Source organism: Mobula birostris, chromosome 2, assembly GCF_030028105.1.
Source record: "Mobula birostris isolate sMobBir1 chromosome 2, sMobBir1.hap1, whole genome shotgun sequence".
Lineage (NCBI taxonomy): Eukaryota > Metazoa > Chordata > Chondrichthyes > Myliobatiformes > Myliobatidae > Mobula > Mobula birostris.
Window position 1 is genome coordinate 80,751,443 of NC_092371.1, and position 22,186 is coordinate 80,773,628.

At 39.7% G+C, this 22,186-nt stretch overlaps 1 protein-coding gene across 2 annotated transcripts in view; it reads left to right on the top strand.

Annotated features, from left to right (window-relative positions):
* Nucleotides 1-22,186, top strand: part of LOC140188022 (casein kinase II subunit alpha) — a 124,008-nt gene that overhangs the window by 97,258 nt on the left and 4,564 nt on the right. For both annotated transcript variants that reach the window (XM_072243929.1, XM_072243922.1), the window contains 5 exons: nt 1,437-1,487; nt 10,294-10,353; nt 12,305-12,388; nt 16,877-16,987; nt 20,350-20,451. In XM_072243929.1, the coding sequence (XP_072100030.1) occupies nt 1,437-1,487; nt 10,294-10,353; nt 12,305-12,388; nt 16,877-16,987; nt 20,350-20,451 (408 nt within the window). The remainder of the gene's footprint in view (nt 1-1,436; nt 1,488-10,293; nt 10,354-12,304; nt 12,389-16,876; nt 16,988-20,349; nt 20,452-22,186) is intronic.

The window sequence follows — 22,186 nt, forward strand, 5'->3', positions numbered from 1 at the left end:
AAGATAGGTGGAGTTGTGGATAATGAAGATTTTCAAAGCTTGCAGAGAGATTTAGGCCAGTTAGAAGAGTGGACTGAAAGATGGCAGATGGAGTTTAATGCTGATAAATGTGAGGTGCTACATTTTGAGAGGACTAATCAAAATAGGACATACATGGTAAATGGTAGGGCATTGAAGGATGCAGTAGTACAGGGGGATCTAGGAATAGTTCCCTGAAGGTGGAATCTCATGTGGATAGGGTGGTGAAGAAAGCTTTTGGTATGCTGACCTTTATAAATCAGAGCATTGAGTATAGAAATTGGGATATAGTGTTGAAATTGTACAAGGCATTGGTGAGGCCAAATTTGGAGTATTGTGTACAGTTCTGGTCACTGAATTATAGGAAAGATGTCAACAAAATAGAGAGAGTACAGAGAAGATTTACTAGAATGTTATCTGGGTTTCATCACCTAAGTTACAGAGAAAGGTTGAACAAGTTGGGTCTTTATTCTTTGGAACGTAGAAGGTTGAGGGGGGACTTGATAGAGGTATTTAAAATTATGAGGGGGATAGATAGAGTTGACGTGGATAGGCTTTTTCCATTGAGAGTGGGGGAGATTCCAACGAGAGGACATGAGTTGAGAGTTAAAGGGCAAAAGTTTAGGGATAACACGAGGAGAACTTCTTTGCTCGGAGAGTGGTAGATGTGTGGAACGAGCTTCCAGCAGAAGTGGTTGAGGCAGGTTCGATGTTGTCGTTTAAGGTTAAATTGGACAGCTATATGGACAGGAAAGGAATGGAGGGTTATGGGCTGAGTGCAGGTTGGTGGGACTAGGTGAGAGTAAGAGTTCGGCACGGACTAGAAGGGCGGAGATGGACTGTTTCCGTGCTGTAATTGTTATATGGTTATATATGGTTATAGTGGCTTGCTGCTTTTAGTGCACGTTAGGGGTTAACTGATTTCAGTTCTAGGTTTATTGTTCAGTGTCGTCTTGGCTAATGTGAAAGATGTATGCGGGGCAGTGTTTTTAAAAAAAAAATCTTACTAAGAGACCACATTAGGTGCAGTCTCTTGTCAATAGATTGACTACCCAAAGCTGTTTCACTATCTGTTGTAAAAATCACAAGTCAAACAACATGGTCTTTTCATAAACACAAGAGATTCTGAAGATGCTGGAAATCCAGAGCAGCATACAAAAAATGCTGGAGGAACTCAGCAGGTCAGGAGGCATCTATGGAAAGGGATAAGCAATCGACATTTCAGGCTGAGACCCTTCATCAGAACTGTTTGTTCCTTTCCATAGATGCTGCCTGACCTGCTGAGTTTCTCCTGCATTTTGATCATCTCTATTTTCTCTGGTTACTTGAGCTAGCATCAGTGTATCCCATCCTAAGTATGTACTGTTGCAATGTGTGTTTTTTAAAAGCAATACTTAGTATTTTTTCTTCCCCTTTAGTCACGGACACCTGCTTTGGTTTTTGAACATGTAAACAACACAGATTTCAAGGTAAGATAGAAGCTTTTTTTAAAATGTTATCTGCATAATCATGGCATTTGTCACTCATCATTTCTGCTGCACCAAAATAGAATTCTAGCTTGGTTGGATGCAGTGGGGCCAAGCATATAGCACTATTAAATCCAATGATGTTCATCTTTCACTATTGTACTGTGGCTGAGGGATTTGTGGCAGTGTTTTCCTCTCATTTGTTGGTACTGTACACAGACATCGTCTCTCCAGTCCCATTTCCTTGTGTGTGGTAGCAAACGTTTCCACACTGCCATATGTACTTGTTTACTGACAATCTTACTTTTGTGCATACTGTTTGATCCATGCAGCATTCCCCGTAGTCCACTGTTTTTCATTTCTTTCACCACTTGTAACTCAGAATCTTAAACAGATTTCATAAACACAGCCTTTATGATTTTTGCATCCACACTTGCCTGTAAGAGATCAATGAATTTTAATTTATCTGATGATGCCCTATAATTCTGTATTTCAAAAGTCTGCTGACTGTTTGAGTCAGAAGTCTTTGATGTTTCAAGTGTCATAATAAATTTTCTGTGCATGCGTTATAAAAAAGATATTTATAGATGGAGCTTATATTTTTAGTATGCAAAGATCTTCCCATTAACCATAAATATTCTCTTCCTATCGATACATACAATGCTGGAGGAACTCAGCAGGTCAGGCAGCATCTATGAAAAAGAGTACAGTTGATGTTTTGGGCCAAGACCCTTCATCAGCCCTAGTGAAGGGTCTCAACATGAAATGTCGACTGTGAACTTTTCCAAAGCTTTTGTCTGACCTGCTGAGTTCCCCCAGCATTGTCTGTGTGTTGCTTAGATTTCCAGCATCTGCAGATTTTCTCCTGTTTGTTATTCTCTTCCTGTGTAGGTCATGCTCTTAAAATTGTGTTAGTAGAAAGATCTACCTGTTAATAGTTCTGATCTGCCAAAGAATCCTGGCATTAGGAGTGGCAATAGGCCAGGTGACCCTCTCAAGCCTGTCTTACTACTCAGTAGCACTAGTCTTTCATTTGAGTGGTGGGGTGAAGATGCATCTCTATCAAAGAGATGTAAGGTGCTCCTTCCTTCCTCTAGCCTTCAGTCACCCTTGGGCAAGGTGTAGCACCTGGTTAGCCGTTCCTCACCACCCCACTTCAATCAGAGTCACATGTAGTCACGGGAGCAGGTGGTGAATGGTCGTATGAGCAGCTAGTGCATATCACAAGACTTGGTTATGTGATCACTGATGCCAGCAGACAGTCTCTGAAGAGTATTAGTAATATCTGGGATCATCTATCTTGTAAAGACACTGCACAGCAGAAGGCAATGGCAAACAACTCCCTGAGGAAAAAATTGCCAAGAACTAGCACGGTAATACAAAGGCCATAATCGCCCACGTCATATGACATGGCACATAATGAACAAATGAATCTTTCATTTGACTCCACCTTCTTGTCTACTCTTGAAAGATAATTCATCTTGGATTAATCCACAAAATGCAAAAATTGTTCTACGTAGCTTCAACTAAGGGAAAAGATTTCCCACAGTGGTGTAACCTGTATTTTTTTAAGTTCTCAGTGTCATCTATATGACCATCTTTTGTATCATCTGCGCACTTCTAGAGAGAAGTTTTATAGTGAGATTGTGCAGGAGGAAGAGCATTAGATTCTGGGGACATCCTGACTTAAGCCTGTTGGTGGTGGACCGCTGGGACCAATATCCTTGAGCCAGTTTGCTGGTGCTGTGGAGGAGGTATTAAAATAACTAGGCAAGGGCATACTGTGGTGTGTACAGATTCAGAAGGGTAAAGACCTGAACTGGAAACAAACAGAAGATTTATGTTTGGCCATCAGAGCAGACAAAAGGTGGAAAATTAGGAAAAAAGTTCAAAGAAAACGTTTTATTATCAAAGTACGTTATATGTCACCATATACACCCTGAGATTAATTTTCTTGTGGGCATACTCAACAATTCCACAATAGAATAATAACCGTAATAGAATAGGGAAAAAAAGACCAAACCAACTTGGGCATTCAACTAGGGTGTGAAAGCCAACTTTCTGTGAAAGTACAGAAAGAAAGAAATGATAATAAAAAAGCATTAAGTATTGAGAACATGAGGTGATGAGTCCTTGAAAGTGAGTCCATAGGTTTTAGGAGCATTTCATTGATGGGGCAAGTGAAGTTGAATGAAGTTATCCCCTTTTGGCTCAAGAACCTCATGATTGAGGGATAATAATTGTTCCTGAACCTAGTAATGTGAACTTAGAGGCCTCTGTACCACCTTCCTGACAGCAGCAGTGAGAGGAGAGCATGACCTGGGTGGTGGGGACCCCGATGATGGATGTAGCTTTCCTGCAATATGCTCCATTTAGATGTTCGATGGAGTGGAGTGCTTTATCCGTGATGAACTAAGCTGTATCCACTACTTTTTGTAGGATTTTCCATTCGAGGGCATTGGTGTTTCCATACGAGTCTGCGGTTCAGCTAGTCAATATTCTCTCTACCATACATCTGTAAAGTTTTGTCAAAGTTTTAGATGTCATGCCGAATCTTCGCAACCTCCCAGGGAAGTAGCTCTTATCGTAATTGCACTTGAGTGTTGAGTCCAGGACAGGTCCCCTGAAATGATGACACCGAAGAATTTAAAGTTTTTGACCCTCTCCATCTCTGATCCTCTGATGAAGACTGGCTCATGTACCTCTGGTTTCCTCCTCCTGAAGTTTAAGAATTGTGCTATACTCAAGAAGAGAATTTTTTTAAAAAAAGAGGAATGTCAATATTTCTGTAAGCAAGGGTGATATGTCAGATAGATCATCAAATTAAGCCATCTGGGTGGAATTTAAAACGCACATTGATACTTTAGACCTCTGAGTATTCTGAAAGAGATAGCAAAGCAAGTTTTTGATGGGCACAAACATGGGAAGGTAGGGTTGACATTTCAATGGGTTTGATTTTAGCTGAGGCCACAAATTTTGCTTTGCATCTGGAAGGTCTTTTTTCTCCAGCCACTAGTATCATGTCCATCAAAACAGGCTGGTTATGAATGGGGAGGGACAAATTCTGCATTTAGATTATTGAATAAAATTTAATGTATATAAATTAGGGAATATTTCTGAAGCAGGGATCGTAGTCTGTTATTGCTAGACTGAAAAGCTACACATCAAAGGTGAGTTACAAAGTGCCACTTGAAGGTAGATCAATGTAAGAGCAATGGTAGACATAAAAACGATTTAAGTGTTTTTAGGACATAGGCCCACAAAAAAAAGGTTGGAGCTGCAGGGTATTCTCTTCCCAACCCTCCTTCCCCCAACTGAGTGTTAAAAGATTAACACTGGAGAAAGTCTGGAAGAGTATGCAAGATTATAATTAAAGGGGAAATTAACAGAGCATTGAGAGGGATTGAAAAAAACACTGGCAAATAAAATCTTGCTTGAGGATGACTAAGGGAAGGATCTATTGGCCCTGAAAACATAACCCACATCTGGAAGCAGAGGATATATGCAAAAATCCTTGATGAATATTTTACATCTCATTTCACAAAGAGAAATGTTTCAATCATGTAGAAATTAGGGACAAGTACAAAATATGAAATGGGTTAACCGTAATAAAAGAAGTGTTAACACAGAACATAGATGAATACAGCTCAGGAACAGGCCATTTGGCCCACAATGTGTCAAGCCAACTAAATAGCAAATCAAAAATAGCCAACCGCTAATGCCTCCTACCTACGCCATGTTCATATCCCTCCATCTTTCTTACGTCCACTGGCCTATTTGAATGTCTCTTATAAGCCTCTAATATATTTGCCTCTACCACCATACTAGGCAAAATGACTCTGAGTAAAAAAAATTGCCCTTCACATCCCCATTGAACATACCTGCTCTAACCTCAGTGCATGCCCTCTGGTATTAGATATTTCAACCCTGGGAAACAGATACTCTCTGTCCACTCTATGTATGCCTCTCATAATCTTATAAAACAGATCTCCCCTTACCCTCCAGTGCTTCAGAGAAAACAACCCAAGTTGTTTTATCAGCCTGTCGTGATAGCACATGCCCTCTAAACCAGGCAGCTTTCTGGTGAACCTCTACTGTACACAACACTCCAGATGTGGCCTAACTAGTTTTATGAAGTTGTAACATAACCTCCCGAGTTTTGAACTCATTGCCTTGACTAATAAAAACAAACATTCCATAAGCTCTCTGAACCACCTTACTGACCTGTGAAGCCATTTTCAAGGAGGTATGAATTTGGATCCCAAGATCTTTCTGCTCAGCAACACTATTCAGGATCTCAGCAATATTGCTTCTTTGCATTTGCCCTACTGAGGTGCAGCACCTCACATTTATTTAAACTCCATCTGCCATTTCTTAGCCCATATCTGCAACTGATCTGCATTGTCTTCTATACAATCCACAACTCTGAATCTTGCTATCATCCGCAAATTTACTAACCCACTCATTTACATTTTCATCCAGGTCATTTACAAGGGGTGATTGATACGTTCATGGCCTACGGTAGAAGGAGTCAATTTTAGAAAACCTAGCACATTTATTTTTCAGCATAGTTCCCACCTACATTTACACACTTAGTCTAGCGGTTGTGGAGCATACGGATCTTGGACCTCCAGAAAGTGTCCACTGCATGGGGTGATTGATAAGTTTGTGGCCTAATGTAGAAGGAGATGATTTATACAGCTCTCGTTACATGCACATGCAGTTCAACTCTTTGAGTGATTATGCAGAAAGTTTGAAGTTAATATCTCATCTCCTCCTACCTTAGGCCACGAACTTTTGAATCACCCCTGAGGAGTTATTAACTTCAAACATTCTGCATAATTACTCAGAGAGTTGAACTGCATGTGCATGTAAGGAGAGTCGTATAACTCTTCTCCTTCTACCTTAGGCCACAAACTTATCAATCACCCTGCTGTGGACACTTTCTGGAGGTCCAAAATCTGTATGCTCCATGACCGCTGGACTAGGTGTGTAAATGTAGGAGGGGACTATATTGAAAAATAGATGTGCCAGGTTTTCTAAAATTGATTCCATCTACCTTAGGCCACGAACCTATCAATCACACCTCGTATATGCAGTTGAAGTCAGAAGTTTACATACACCTTAGCCAAATACATTCAAACTCAGTTTTTCACAATTCTGTACATTTAATCCTAGAAAACATTACCTGTCTTAAGTCGGTTAGGATCACGATTTTAAGAATGTGAAATGTCAGAATAATAGTAGAGAGAATGATTTATTTTAGCTTTTATTTCTTCCATCACTTTTCCAGTGGGTCAGAAGATTACATACACTTTGTTAGTATTTAGTAGCATTGCTTTTAAATTGTTTAACTCTGGTCAAACATTTTGAGTAGCCTTCCACAAACTTCTTACAGTAAGTTGCTGGAATTTTGTTCCATTCCTCCAGACAGAACTGGTGTAACTGAGTCAGGTTTGTAGGCCTCCTTACTTGCACACACCTTTTCAGTTCTGCCCATAAATTTTCTATCAGATTGAGGTCAGGAAATGATGTCAAGTCTGGTTCATCCTTACGAGCAATTTCCAAACGCCTGAAGGTACCACGTTCATCTATACAAACAATAGTACGCAAGTATAAACACCATGGGACCACGCAGCCGTCATACCGCTCAGGAAGGAGATGCATTCTGTCTCCTAGGGATGAACGTACTTTGGCGCCGAAAAGTGCAAATCAGTCCCAGAACAACAGCAAAGGACCTTGTGAAGATGCTGAAGAAAAACAGGTAGACAAGTATCTATATCCACAGTAAAACGAGTTCTATATCAACATAACCTGAAAGGCTGCTCAGCAAGGAAGAAGCCACTGCTCCAAAGCTGCCATAAAAAAGCCAGACTACAGTTTGCAAGTGCACATGGGGATAAAGATCTTACTTTTTGGAGAAATGTCCTCTTGTCTGATGAAACCAAAATTGAACTGTTCGGCCATAATGACCATCGTTATGTTTGGAGGAAGAAGGGTGAGGCTTGCAAACCAAAGAACACCATCCCAACTGTGAAGCATGGGGATGGCAGCATCATGTTGTGGGGGTGCTTTGCTGCAGGAGGTACTGGTGCACTTCACAAAATAGATGGCATCATGAGGAAGGAAAATTATGTGGATATATTGAAGCAACATCTCAAGACATCAGTCAGGAAGTTAAAAGGTCGGTCGCAAATGGGTCTTCCAAATTGACAATGACCCCAAGCGTACCTCCAAAGTTGTGGCAAAATTGCTTCAGGACAACAAAGTCAAGGTGGCCATCACAAAGCCCATGACCTCAATCTGATAGAAAATTTGTGGGCAGAACTGAAAAAGCGTGTGTGAGCAAGGAGGCCTACAAACCTGACTCAGTTACAGCAGTTCTGTCGGAAGGAATGGAACAAAATTCCAGCAACTTACTGTAAGGAGCTTGTGGAAGGCCATCGAAAATGTTTGACCCAAGTTAAACAATTTAAAGGCAATGCTACCAACTACTAACAAAGTGTATGCAAATTTCTGACCCACTGGGAAAGTGATGAAAGAAATAAAAGCTGAAATAAATCATTCTCTCTACTATTATTCTGACATTTCATATTCTTAAAATAAAGTAGTGATCCTAACTGACCTAAGACAAGGAATGTTTTATAGGATTAAATGTCAGGAATTGTGAAAAACTGAGTTTAAATGTATTTGGCTAAGGTGTATATAAACTTCTGACTTCAACTGTACATCACAAACACCAGAAATCCCACCACAGATCCCTGTGGAACTCCACTCATTACAGACCTCCAGCTTGAATAAGTTCCTTCAACTACTACCCTCTGTCTTCTGTGCGCAAGCCAGTTCTGAATCCAAACAGCCAAATAGCTGCTGATTCCATGCATCTGATCTTCTGGTTAGGCTTCCCATGAGGGACTTCATGGACAACATTCTCTGACCTACGCTCATCAGTTTCTCTTGTCACCTTGTCAAAATCTCAAACAAGTTGGTAAGGCACGACCTGCTGTGCACAAAGCCATGCTGGCTTTCCCTAATTGAGCCATGAGCTTCTAAATGTTCATATGTCATATAGTCCTAAGGTTTTTTTTCTCAGCAATTTCAGTAAAACTGACATGAGAATAACTGGTCTATAATTCACAGGATTTTCCCTTGCTCCCTTTTTAAATAGAGGTATAACATTAGCCTCTCGCCAGTCCTCTGGGACCTAGAGAGGACACAAAGATGCTGGTCAAGGGCCCAGCAATCTCATCTCTTGCCTCTTCTAATAACCTGAGGTAAATCAAATCAGGACCTGGGGACTTAGCCACCTTTATACTCATTAGGAGACCCAACACTTCCTCCTTCTTGACCTCTAAACACCCTAACGTATTTATACACTCAGCACTAATCTCCTGGTCTTCCACATTCTTTTTCCTTAGTAAATACAGAAGCAAAGTACTCATTAAGTACCTCGTTCACATTCTCTACATCTAAGCAAATGTTCCCTCCCTTTATCCTTGAGTAGTCCCATCCTTTCCTGAGTTATCCTCTTGCTCTTTATGTATGTATAGAATGCCTTGGGATTCACCTTAATCCTACTTGCCAAGGGCTTTTTATGGCCCCTCCTGCCTTTCCTAATTCCTTTCTTTACTTCGTTTCTGGCTTCTTTATACTTGTGTTCTTCGTTTGATCCTAATCCATTTTCTTCTTGACTAGATTTATCATCTCTCTGGACAGCCATGGTTCTCTTATCTTTCCATCCCTGTCCTTTCTTCTAACAGAAACATACCTTTCCTGTACTCAGCCGTTCATCTTCAAGCACCATCCTCATGTCTGATATGGATTAGCCAGAGAAAAGGTGTTCCCTATTAATGCTGCTTAGTTGCTGCCTAATGTCCTCGTAATTTGCACTGCTCCAATTTAAAACTCTTCCACAAGCGCCATACCTATCCACAATCTCAGTTAAGGTATTAATTTATATATAAATGTATTACCACGTCTTTTCAAAATTTTTGCTTGAAGTAGCAATTCTCAACATTTTTATTGATCTTGCCATTTATCGAACTTTTTGGGAAAGCTAGTTGTAGGAGTTAAGTAATTTATATTCTGTGTGTTGTCTATACCTACATGCTTATGATACTGCTGCAAGCACCTTTTCATTGTACCTCACAGTACTTGTGAACATATGACAATCGATTCAACTTGCCCTGAGGAGACACCACGATTTCTACGAGAAATGCTCATGTATATTTGTTTATATTTTAACTAAGATTGTGAATTTGCTCACCTGAAACTTCTGTGTGTTGTCCATCCAACTCTCTCACCTTTTAAGGGGTGTAATATCTACTGCTATGCTTCGCTTAGTTTTACTAATCATTTATATGGAGTTGAGATAGGTTTTATCATTGAAACACTCAAAATGATGGAAGAACTTTGCAGGCCAGGCGGCATCTATGGAAAAGAGTAAACAGTGGATGTGTCGGGCCAAGACCCATCATTAGGACTGGCACTTTTTAGTCAAGCGATAGTAGACTATGATCCCTGCTTTCTCCCCTCCTACCCACCTTCTTGCTCTGACTTCTCATCTTTTTCTTCAGTCCTGATTAAGGGTTTCAGCCCAAAATGTCAACTGTTTGCTCTTTTCCATAGCTTGCCTGGCCTGCTGAGTTTCTCCAGCATTTTGTGTGTGTTGCTTTGGATTTCCAGCATCTGCAGATTTTCTCTTGTTTGTTTTATCATTGATCTGTGCTCAAGTTGTGTTGCATCTTGCAGTCAAATACTACCAGCTGAATTGACAATGTTAATTTTTTTTTTGATGTGTTCCCTACAGCAGCTGTACCAGACCTTAACAGATTATGATATAAGGTTCTACATGTACGAGATTTTGAAGGTATGTTGACAAATATTATTCTGTTTTAAAGGATAAGATATTTGAAGCAGGGTGAAAACTAGAATGCTTGCACCACATAAACTAATAACTCCTGATTGTCAGTCTCCCAGAATAAATAATTTCCTTGAAGGCATATGCTGAGCTGACTACAGTATTGAGGGGATCATTTGAGGCATTTGTTTCAGTTATGGATTCAAACTAGAATTGCTTTCCATACCAGAATTTTTGATTCGGATATCATTACTGCTAGATGGCCTGATAAGAAATCAATAATTGATTACCAGGACAGATTTACAGCCGATTTTGAAGATCTAAATATAATGTCACTGCAAAGTTTAGGGACACATTAAATAAGAATGATTACATTGATTCACCATTGAATTAATCAACTGAACTGCAGCCTTTTAAACAAACTAGTTCTTCAAAATTGTAATTTGCAGGTTCAGATGATGGATGGCAACCACTCAGATTCCTTCCTGAGCATTCAGTACAAAAAGGCTTTCACGATCTTGACATGCTGAATGAAGCACATGTAGCGGTGAAGTGGTTTGATGTAGGACAGGGAGTGTCAAAGTTGTGCACTAAGACAATTTTTTTAAAAAATGCTAAGCACTCAACATGTCAGGCAGCATAGGTGGAGAGAGGAACTGGGTGAATTTTTCAGATAGAAGACTCTTGATCAGAAATATGGGGAATTTTAGTTAATCTTCATGCACAAACATTAGTTTGATGTCACAGTTTTCAAGAAGTTGGCCAAAGTCTCCCTTGCTAGTTGAAAGATTGCATACCAATGCTCAACTACCAATTGAAAAGTGAGGCTGTTTAAACATGATAAAGGAGCATGATCTATGGAGCAATTCTCCCTTTGTCAAGGGCCAAGTATCTGCAGTCTTGGCTCACACTTTAGCTGCACTTCACAGCTGTAAGCTGAATTACTTAATCGGTGAAATTCTAGAAATAACATTTAAATTGTGAATTGCAGATGGGCAGTATCTCTAAGGGCACATCTCTAAATGCATTCTCCATTGCAACATTGTAATGTTCAGGAATAATTGTCTCCTAGAAATAGTTTTTACCATATTCATTTGAAATTCTTTCTTTACTCATTACCAGAAGTTTATCTGCTAGTATGCAGCTCTGTAAATAGGTAGCAAGTTCACTAGAGTTTTCTGGGGAATGAGTTGCATTTTCTTTTTAACCTACGTACAGAAATTCAAACCTTCATTTAAGGTAATGCCTTTAATGAAATCATCTTCTGATGCCTCTTTGCTTTAATCAAGTTCAAGTTTATTGTCATCTAACTGTACATATATGCAATCAAACAAAATGTTCCTTTGGACCGCAGTGCACCCACAAAACATACATCATGCACAGCACATAAAACAAAATATTACTGTAAATAAGTTAATAAATATAATACAAAATGCAGATATTGCACAGCACAGGTAAACAGTAAACACTCAACAGTGCAGCAAACAGCTTGCTGTCCTGGTGATGAGACCTCAGTCATGGCAGGGTATTCATTAGTCCGGACAGCCTTCTGGTTCAAGAGCCTGATATTTGAGGGGTAATAACTGTTTCTGAACCTGGTGGTGTGGTTCCTGAGACTCCTGTAACTTCCTGATGGCAACAGCGAGAAAAGAGCATGGTCTGGATGATGGATGCTTTCCAGCGATAACTCTGTTTGGAGATGTGCTCACTTGACCTATGATAAACTTGAAGAAGTTTTGGATAGGGAATCTTCAATGATATCTTGGTGACTTTTTGGTCATAATTTTCTAAATTGCAGACATAGGGTAGGACTTTCTGGTTGAATTGTATGGGGAAAGGCACCCAAATTGGTGGTTCAAGATATTTGATATGCCAGAAGAATTAACTAAATTTAGCTACTGATAGGTTGAAATCTTAATGGGACTCCTGTTTACATCTAAAAATCAACCTCTGTTTGCAGGCCCTGGATTATTGTCACAGTATGGGAATCATGCACAGAGATGTGAAACCACACAACGTTATGATCGACCATGAGCACAGAAAGGTAACAGAAAGGTTGCTGTGTTATTTCTTTGTTTGATTTTATAAATAATGAGGTTCCAAATATAGTTGATATAATTAAGAGTATATATCTGTATGGGGAAAATTGGCAAATTGTTTATTATGTCTTCCTGTCCCAATTTTTGCACAAAGTCAAACTTTAATTGATTAGTAAAGGAACTGAGTTTTTAGCCAGAGTGAAAGGTTTGGAAATTAGGACAAATCAAAATTCTTACTGATATACCAGCCAAGGAAACATTTTAAGTAATACGCATGGAAGGACAGCCTGTTGCCTTTAATTTGTTGTTGAGTATCTTTGGAGATGCCTCTTTATTGGGATCAAGAATAATTTTGTGAAAACGGTAAATTATGGACTATGAGGAATAAACGTTTCTTTGGTGTAAAATTCATTGGAAGGCTTATTAGTGCCCATTAAATCAACTTTAAACTAGATTTATTTATCTACATTTAGTCAAATAAAAACCGCTATTACCTATAAAAAGTAGTTACAGGTTTCCCCTGCCATCCGAAGGTAGAGCGTTCCTATGAAATGGTTCGTAAGCCGGAATGTCGTAAAGCGAAGAAGCAACTACCATTTATTTATATGGGAAAATTTTGTGAGCGTTCACAGACCCAAAAATAACCTGCCAAATCATGCAAAATAACACACAAAACCTACAATAACAGTAACATATAGTAAAAGCAGGAATGATATGATAAATACACAGCTTATATAAAGTAGAAATGCTTTTCCACAATCATTGCCTGAACTGTTCTTCGTAGCGAAAATCTCATGCAAGCGCCGTCGGCAAAAACACGGCGCAAGCACTCTCCGGTAACCTTTAAGCTATGAAGCTGCCAAATCATACCAAATAACATGTAAAAATACACAGCCGATATAAAGTAGAAATAATGTATGTACAGTGTAGTATCGCTTACCGGAATTGGGAAAGCTCAGAGCACACTGATGGTGGTGTGTTAGACTGAGTCATCGGAGTTTGGGTGGTGCAGTGGCCCCCACCCTCCGGGCAGCCAACCGATACCGATCTGCGAAGCATACAGCGGTAGCCGGGAGGCACACAGCAGATCTTTAAGAAAAAAGCGGAAATAAACATGCTAATTAATTAGGTGCCGCCCGGCACGTAATTGTTGGCCCAGATCAGTGCCGATTGCTGAATGCATCACCTCTGATCTGGGCCGACAAATCTCCGCGAACCGGTATCTGTCTGCGGCCTGGGTGTTGGGACACTGGGGTGTCATCTCATCGTCTGTTTCCATTAGAGCAGGCAGCTCATCTTCTCCTGTGACTGCCCGCCTCGATGTCGAAGGTTGAGGTTCGTTGTCTGCTGTGGCTGATGTGAGATGTGGAAGGCGGAAGGCTTGCTTGACTGCTGAGCCTCGCGCATTATTCTATCATACAGTTGTTTGTAAGCACTCAAACCATCCTGCAAATACCCCCTAAACCGACGTACCCTTTCAAAATTAAAGTCGTACTTTATCATTATTCATTCGGTTTCGATTGTTATCCTTTCCTCTTCCAATTGAATCAGCTCTTCATCTATCAGTTCTTGGTCATGCGATGCCAAACATCATCTTCGTCAGCTTCCACAAGCCAAACTCACTTAGTCCTTACTTCATTCACCACAATCAAAAATGCTTAATTATGTCTAGTTTTACGCTAAGTGTAACACCCTTACGAGCTCTTTCAGGCTTTTCCGATACCATAGAACTCATCTTGCAAACAGCTGCTCACAGGCACGTGTTTAAGCAATGCCGGCAAGAATGCAGTTCTGAATCTGGGGGAGAGCGGCTGCTCGGGGCGCGCGCTGCCTTTTATCGTGCGCTGCTTTTTTCTTAACAGCGAAAACACCTTCTGTTAGCGAAAACAGGGTACTAATGTAGGTCTTTCGTAACAGTGAGGTTTCGTAAAGCGAACGTTCGAAAAGCGGGGGACATCTGTATACACAATTTCTGTCACAGCTCAGGCAAAAGTGTTCCCGTTGCTGGCAGGAGTATTTATTGGACATCTTGAGAAGCTGATGATGGTCAATTGCCACTTCACACAGCTGCATTGCAGATGAAGGTGATTTGACATTGCCTGTTAGGGAAGTTGCAGGGTTTTGGCACAGAAATGTTTGGTGGTGCTAATCAATTGGGGATGATGTATGGCTTGAAGGAAGCAGTGTTCCCTTGCACTTAGCTACAAGGCTGGAGTTTATTGTTTTATAAAGTACTTTGGAAACCTTAATGAGTTGCTGCCAGTCAGCATTCTGTGAGATGACTGGGGAAATGACTGATTAAGCTAGAGATGGGCTGCTGATCAAATGAGCTGTTTAGTCCTGGATGGTGCCAAGCTTCTTGAGTATTGATGGGAGTTGCATTCATCAAGAAGAGTGTGTTTCTGATTTTATTTTGGCTTGTGGATGCTGGAAAAGCTTTGCTTGAGAAATCAAGAGATAGTGACATGTTAATCTGCTTATCTAGTCAGAGTATTAATCACTTTTTGTGGAGTGCATTAATTGAAGACTCATCTCTGACCGTGAAGTTTCTCACCCCCTTCCTCCTCTTTGATATTCTCCATTCTGTTTCCCCTCTCACCCCTTCTCCACTTGCCCATTACCTCCCTAATCCTTCCCCATTCCCTTTCTTCGAATACCCACTGTCTTCTCCTATTGATTTCCTTCTTCGGGTCTTTACCTCTTCCACCTGCACCTTCCTAGCTTACTTCATTCCCTGCTACCCCACTCACCCACCTTCCTCCTCTGTATTGTAGTTTCACAAGGTTGGCGCATTTTTTTTTGAAGGAATGCCTGGGATTATACCTGGCATGTTTTTGTACACTCATCATGGTGGTTCTCTTGGCTTGATAGTAAAAGTAAGGGGAGCATGGCTATTTCCTCAGCTCAGGTGACCCAGGTTCACTACTAGCTTCCAAAACTGTGTGCAGTTTGTGTGCATTTCCCTGTGATCATGTGGATTTGCTTGGAGGGTTCCAATTTCCTCCCACACCCCAATCTATTGGTAGATCAGTTGATCACCTTAAATTATCCTTAAAGTGTGGGTGAACGGTAGAATTGAGTGATATGATACCTAATATGGAGGAACATAATGGTTAGTACAGGACTGGCCTGATAGCATGGGCTCATTAGGTTGAAGGACCTGTTGCCTTGATACATGACTTTACCCAACCCTGCTGTTATTGTGGTGGAAGATGGTTCTGCTGCTGATCCTTGTATTAACTTCAAGGAAGGTTAGATTTTAGAGGCTAGATCTGCTCTGAATTCTGATTTAGGGGAACCATATATTACAGCTGGTGTCCTTTTCATGAAAGGACTCGATGTAAAAATTATGGCAAGGTCTTTTCCTTCAATGCTCTTTGGAACAGATGCATGTACAGGCTGTGGTCAAATTATATGTCAAGTTCTGTCATTCCGATTTGAATTTGGTTTGTCAACTTTACGCTAAAACACACTGTTATCCCTGGCTCAGTGTCTGCTATACTTAGTGGTTTTTCCAGGTTGTTCATCAGTTGAAGGAGGATAGGCAATGAGCAGGAGGTTTCCTTGTCTGTGTGACCTGATGTAATGAGTCTAGAGTTGGTTCAGCTGCCAATACTCTGTTCCTGGTGGACTGTTCTGTATGTGAAGATATACCTGGGAATTTTGAGTTTGGAATGTTCATTTAAGTATTGAAATGTCACAATTTGCGCATGTTTCGAGAAATAAATGAGGAATGTGCAGAGATGACTGGTTGGATGCATCTGTCCTTGTGAAATTTGGCGTTGAATTCTGTGCTGGTTACCTGTACCTGTGTTGAAGTGAGAAGTAAGACCAATTCAACTATCTAAGAGTGGGTGGTTGTGCTACTATATTCATTCTTCTGGGTGAATTGTTATTGATGTGAAAGTGCTGTAGATTTAATAAATATCGTCAGGCACCTCACTGATCATGGATAATGCTGGAGCTTACTAAATTCTGATAGATATAACGTTCTACTTCAGTATAGTTTTGAAGGTAAGACCTCTCTGTTACTGCAGGTGAGAGAATCAGTAAGGATGCCATAGTTGATCTTTGGAAGGCCAGGAGAGAAAAGTGGGAGGATTCACTGAGGGTTTTTTTTTTTTTTTTTTTTGCTTTGATTGCCATCCACTGATCCCTGCTGGCAGATGTATTTGTTGGGTCTCATTTGAGCAAAGGATTGAATAGTCCATGTTATCTCCTGTGGTCCAGCAGCTGACCAATGCTCTGCATGTAAGCTGGCATTGAAAGCACTTAAAGGCTTGGATATGAAAAGTTGAAAACTGATAGGGCAGAGTACTCTGTTCCTGCAATGCTTGTGCAAAAGTTGAGGTTTAAACAAAGGTTTTGAGGTTTGATAGAGTCTAGTGGAGTATGTTAATCCCTCGATTCTAATTATTTCAATGATTTACTCTGATCTAATCAGATGAAAATGCCTTCTGTAACAATCTGTGATTTGTTTTATCTTTGACCAGTTGCGGCTGATAGATTGGGGTCTGGCAGAATTCTACCACCCTGGCCAGGAGTACAATGTTCGAGTGGCCTCCAGGTACTTCAAGGGACCCGAACTACTTGTAGATTATCAGGTGAGGACAAACAACATTTTGAAATGTCAATACTGCTGTCCTGAATTAAATTACACTGACCATAATTTTTGTTGGATTGTAACTGTTTTGCACTTTAGTATACAAGTAAATGACTTTGGTTTGAAGTAAATAGAAATGCTCAGATGATCCAAAAAGAGAAACAAAAATTAAGATTCAGGTCAATGACCTGACTTCAAAACACTGCAGCTGCTGACTTTCATTGTACTTCCAGCAAATTTTCTTGTTTTTTGTCATATTTGTAGCTTCTTTATTTTGCTTTTGTTTAAAATGACTATTTTGATATGTAAACTTTAGATGTGAAATGTAGTGCAAAAATCTTCAGGTTCTTTTTCAAGTTTTAGTTCAATTTGGGCCACCTTGTGGGTGAACTTGCATTCCATTCTACAAGTATCATGTGAGCTAGTGTGATTGTAACAGAAAACTTAACACTGTAATCTCTGCATACTAGATATATCACATGCGACTGATATCATCAATGGTAGAAAATAAAGATCATGGGATGATTAAAATAGATGATTAAAACAGTCTGATTGTACAGTTGATTTATCTAGTTAAAACTTGGAAGTATTCTGAGAGTTTAAAGAATTCTAAGAGGTTTAGGTGCTTCTACATTTTACAATAAATAATGATTATCTTAACGTTGGTATGGAGGGGCCACTGCACAGGGTCAGTTAAAAGCTGCAGAAGGCTGCGAAATCTGCCAGCTTTGTCAAGGGTACTAGCCTCTCCACCATTGACGACACCACCAAAGGATGGTGCCTCAAGAAGTCCCTTCAGGTCCCCCATCACCTTGGACATACTTCCTTTTTATTACTACCATCAAAGAGGAGGTACAGAAGCCTGGAAACACACACTCAACAGATTAGGAACAGCTTCTTCCCCCTCCACCACCTGCAATGAATCAACCCGTGAATACTTTGTCACTATTTATACTCTTTTTGCACTGCTTATTTAATTTCATTTTTGTGTGTGTATGTATATACAGTGGCAGTAGAAAGTTTGTGAACCTTGTAGAATTTAAATATAGCCTAAAATGTGATCAGATCTTCATGCAAGTCCTAAAGCTAGATAAAGAGAACCTATTTAAATAAATAACACAAAATTATATTCATTTATTTATTTGTTGAGAAAAATGATCCAATATTACATGTATTTGTTGGAAAAAGTATGTGAGCCTCTAGGTTAATGCCTTCTACAAAAGCTATTTGGGGTCAGTTGTTCCAGTCAATGAGATGAGCTTGGAGGTGTGGATTGTAGAGATGCCCTGTCCTATATAAAAATGACATACAGAGTCAGGTTACTGACAGAGCCTGCTCCTCTCAAGAAAGATCTGTTTATGTGCATCATGCCTTGATCAAAGCAACTTTTAGAGGACCTTAGAAGAAGAATTGTAGCGATGCGTGAAGCTGGAAAAGGCTACAAAAGCATTTCTAAAGACCTGAGTGTTCACTGGTCCACAGTAAGAGAAATTGTCTCCAAATGGAGAAAACTCAGTACTCTGCCTAGGAGTGGGCATTCTGCAAAGATCACAGCAAGAGCAGAACGTGCACTGCTGAAGGAGGTGAAAGAGAACCCAAAGGTAACAGCAAAAGACCTGCAGAAATCTCTGGAACTTGTTAAGTTCTCTGTTCATGTGTCCACTATAAGAAAAACATTGAACAAGAATAGTTGTCATGCAAGGAAACCACTGCTGTCCAAAAAACAATATTGCTGCATGTCTCAAGTTTGCAAAAGATCACGTCGATGTTCTACAGCGCTTCTTGGACCATGTTCTATGGACAGATAAGACAAAACATAAAAGTAGAAACATAGAAAACCTACAGTACAATACAGGCCCTTCGGCCCACAAAGCTGTGCTGAACATGTCCTTATCTTAGAAATTACCTAGAGTTACCCATAGCCCTCAGGAGTCTCTTAAAAGACCCTATCGTATCCACCTCCACCACCATTGCCGGCAGCCCATTCCACACACTCACCGCTCTCTGCGTTTAAAAAAAAAACTTACCCCTGACATCTCCTCTGTACCCAGGCTAATTGTTGTAATGCTTGAATCAAATTGTTGTTCAGGAAAAGATGAACTTTTTGGCAGAAATGCATAATGCTATGTTTGGAGGAAAAAGGGGGATGGTGGAATGAGCATCATAGTGTGGAACTGCTTTGCTACAATTGTTGAGGGAACAATGAATTCAAAATTGTATCAAAACATTTTGCAGGAGAATGTCAGGGTAGCAGTCCATCACCTGAAGCTTAATAGAAGTTGGATAATGCAACAAGACAATGATCTGAAAGACAAAAGTAAATTAACAACAGAATGATTTAAAAAGAAGAAAATTCATGTTTTGGAATGGCCAAGTCAAAGTCCTGACCTTAATCCAATAGAAATGTTGTGGAAGGACCTGAAGCAAGCAATTCATGAAAGGAAGCCAACCATCATCCCAGAGTTGAAGTAGTTTTGTAAGGAGGAATGGCCTGAAGTTCCTCCAAACTGATGTGCAGTACTGATCAGTTACAGGAAACTTTTGATTGAAGTTGTGGCTGTACAAGGTGGTCACACCAGTTACTGAAAGCAAAGGTTCACACATTTTTTCCAACAAGTACATGTAATATTGGATCAATAAGTAAATGAACTATGTTTTTTGTTATTTATTTAATTAAATTCTCTTTGTCTATTTTTAGCACTGATGTGAATATCTGATCACATTTTAGGTCATATTTAAACAGAAATAGAGAAAATTCTACAGTGTTCACAAACTTTCTAGCACCACTGTATGATACACTTATTGTAATGTATGGTTTTTTTTTTTACTGCTGCTGCAGAGGAACAACATACCTCAGCGATATTAAACCTGATTCTGAACGACTGGAACAGCGAAAAGTTAGTTCATATGGGTGTCTAGAAGTTGAGTGTTCATAACTCAGGGTGACCTTTAATTAAATGTTATACCAGAATAATTCCAATTCAACCAGCCTCTAATAAAATGTAGCAACTCCAAAAGGAGATATTAAGAAAAGATAGTAGCTGAGTGATGTAATAGATGGAAAATTTGTTAATTTAGAATTCTCTGTGCATCAGAACTTTGGCAATCATTTTCCTACAGGATACAGTTTAGCACTTGAACCCAGGCTAATTGTTGTAATGCGTGAATCAGATTATTGTTCAGGAAAAAATCAGCTGGGTGAACAATACTATTCATTTGTCACTTCAAGCTTTGGAATATTTTGCACAATGCTCGTACCCTGAAATTCTTTTGGAAGTGGGTTGATAGGTTTTTTTGTATCAATTTTTCAAATAGTACTCTAATTATCACTGCAGTAAAGTTATTTTGCTTGATTTATTGCAGATGTATGATTACAGTCTAGACATGTGGAGTTTAGGTTGTATGCTTGCTAGCATGATATTCAGAAAAGAACCATTTTTCCATGGCCATGACAATTATGATCAGGTAAGAACACCACTTTTTACAAGGTCCTATTTTGAAAAGTATGTCTTTTGGGTACTACCATATGCTATTGATTGGGTCTAATGCCTGTCCATTAATGGCTTTACATTCAGCCCATGTGCACTCATCTTTGTTGAATAATCAAGATTACCAAATGTGTGTTGGTAGAACTTGTAGTGTTGGTCTCCGTCAGGTTGGGGTAATTAACCACAAGCTCCTTGTTGGAAGACAGTGCACTTTGTAGTAATAAAAGTTCACGGGGTGATCTAGTTCTCTTTCGCAAAAGATCATTTCATTCACTGCAGCCAACCCCAACTATGAAGGTAGTGTTGAAATTGGTTAATCTTGGTCTCAACAGACAATTTAATAAAATACTAGTTGATCAATATCCTAATATTTATTTACCAACTCTGTGGTTCATAAAGCCTTATTATCCATCAGGTGCCTATTCCCTTTAATGGAATTTCCCTGCTTTCAGTTTGAAGTAATTTGATTGTTCTACATGGTGTTATATTCAGACTAAAAATTAAAACTCCATTGCAGAGGAATGATTAGTGTGACATTATGATTAATAAGGTACAGGATTCTGATATTGTAACATCTGACATAATTATAGTGTGTTATTAGGTTGTGAACATAAATTATGTACTGTGGAGTTTAGTTATACATTGTATATCAAAATTATATAAATAGTTCCATGAAATATGTCACTAGGGTCTTGTAAATTATAAGTTTTCATAAAGAATTCAGACAGTATTTTTTGCTGCCTTTTATACCCACTGGCACTAACTGTTCATTTGTTCACTGACACAAGCTCTGCCTCTTCTGTCTTATCACTGGAAACCAAATCTTCCTTTACCTTGATACGTTAGTTTGACCTCCCTAAAACATTGCTAAAAGAATGTGACACATTGAAGATTTTAAAATCCCAAGTTGGGTGTAGAAAACATCTCACCCTGCGGGTGGAGAAAGTGTTTTGAACTGATGTCTATGAAGTCCTTTACCGAGGCAAGTTAGAAAATAGATTTGGATGAATAAGACAATCTGCCAATTGTAGCTGACTTGTCTAAAAGGAAGTGTAACTATCTCTCTTCTTCCCCCTCACCCCCGTTCCCTCTCCCTCCTCCCAAATAAACAGCAGTATCTGGTTGATTCTTAAATTATTTGGGGGGGGGGGGAGGGTTACCCTTGTCTAAATTGTCACTTCCTGTTCCGTAGGAAGGGTTTTTATATATATATACACATACACACACACACACACACACACACACACACACACACACACACACACACACACACACACACACACACGTACGTTTCCCCCGCCATCCGAAGGTAGAGTGTTCCTATGAAATGGTTCGTAAGCCAGAATGTCGTAAAGCGAAGAAGCAGTTACCATTTATTTGTTTGGGAAATTTGTGAGTGTTCGCAGACCCAAAAATAACCTACCAATCATGCCAAGTAACACAAAACCTAAAATAACAGTAACATATAGTAAAAGCAAGAACGATATGATAAATAGATAAATACACAGCCTATATAAAGTAGAAGTACTTTTCCACAATCATTGCCTGAACTGTTCTCTGTAGTGAAAATCTCACGCAAGCGCTCTCGGCAAAAACACGGCGCAAGCGCTCTAGTAACCTTTAAGCTATGAAGCTGCCAAATCATACCAAATAACATGTAAAAATACACAGCCGATATAAAGTAGAAGTAATGTACGTACAGTGTAGTATTA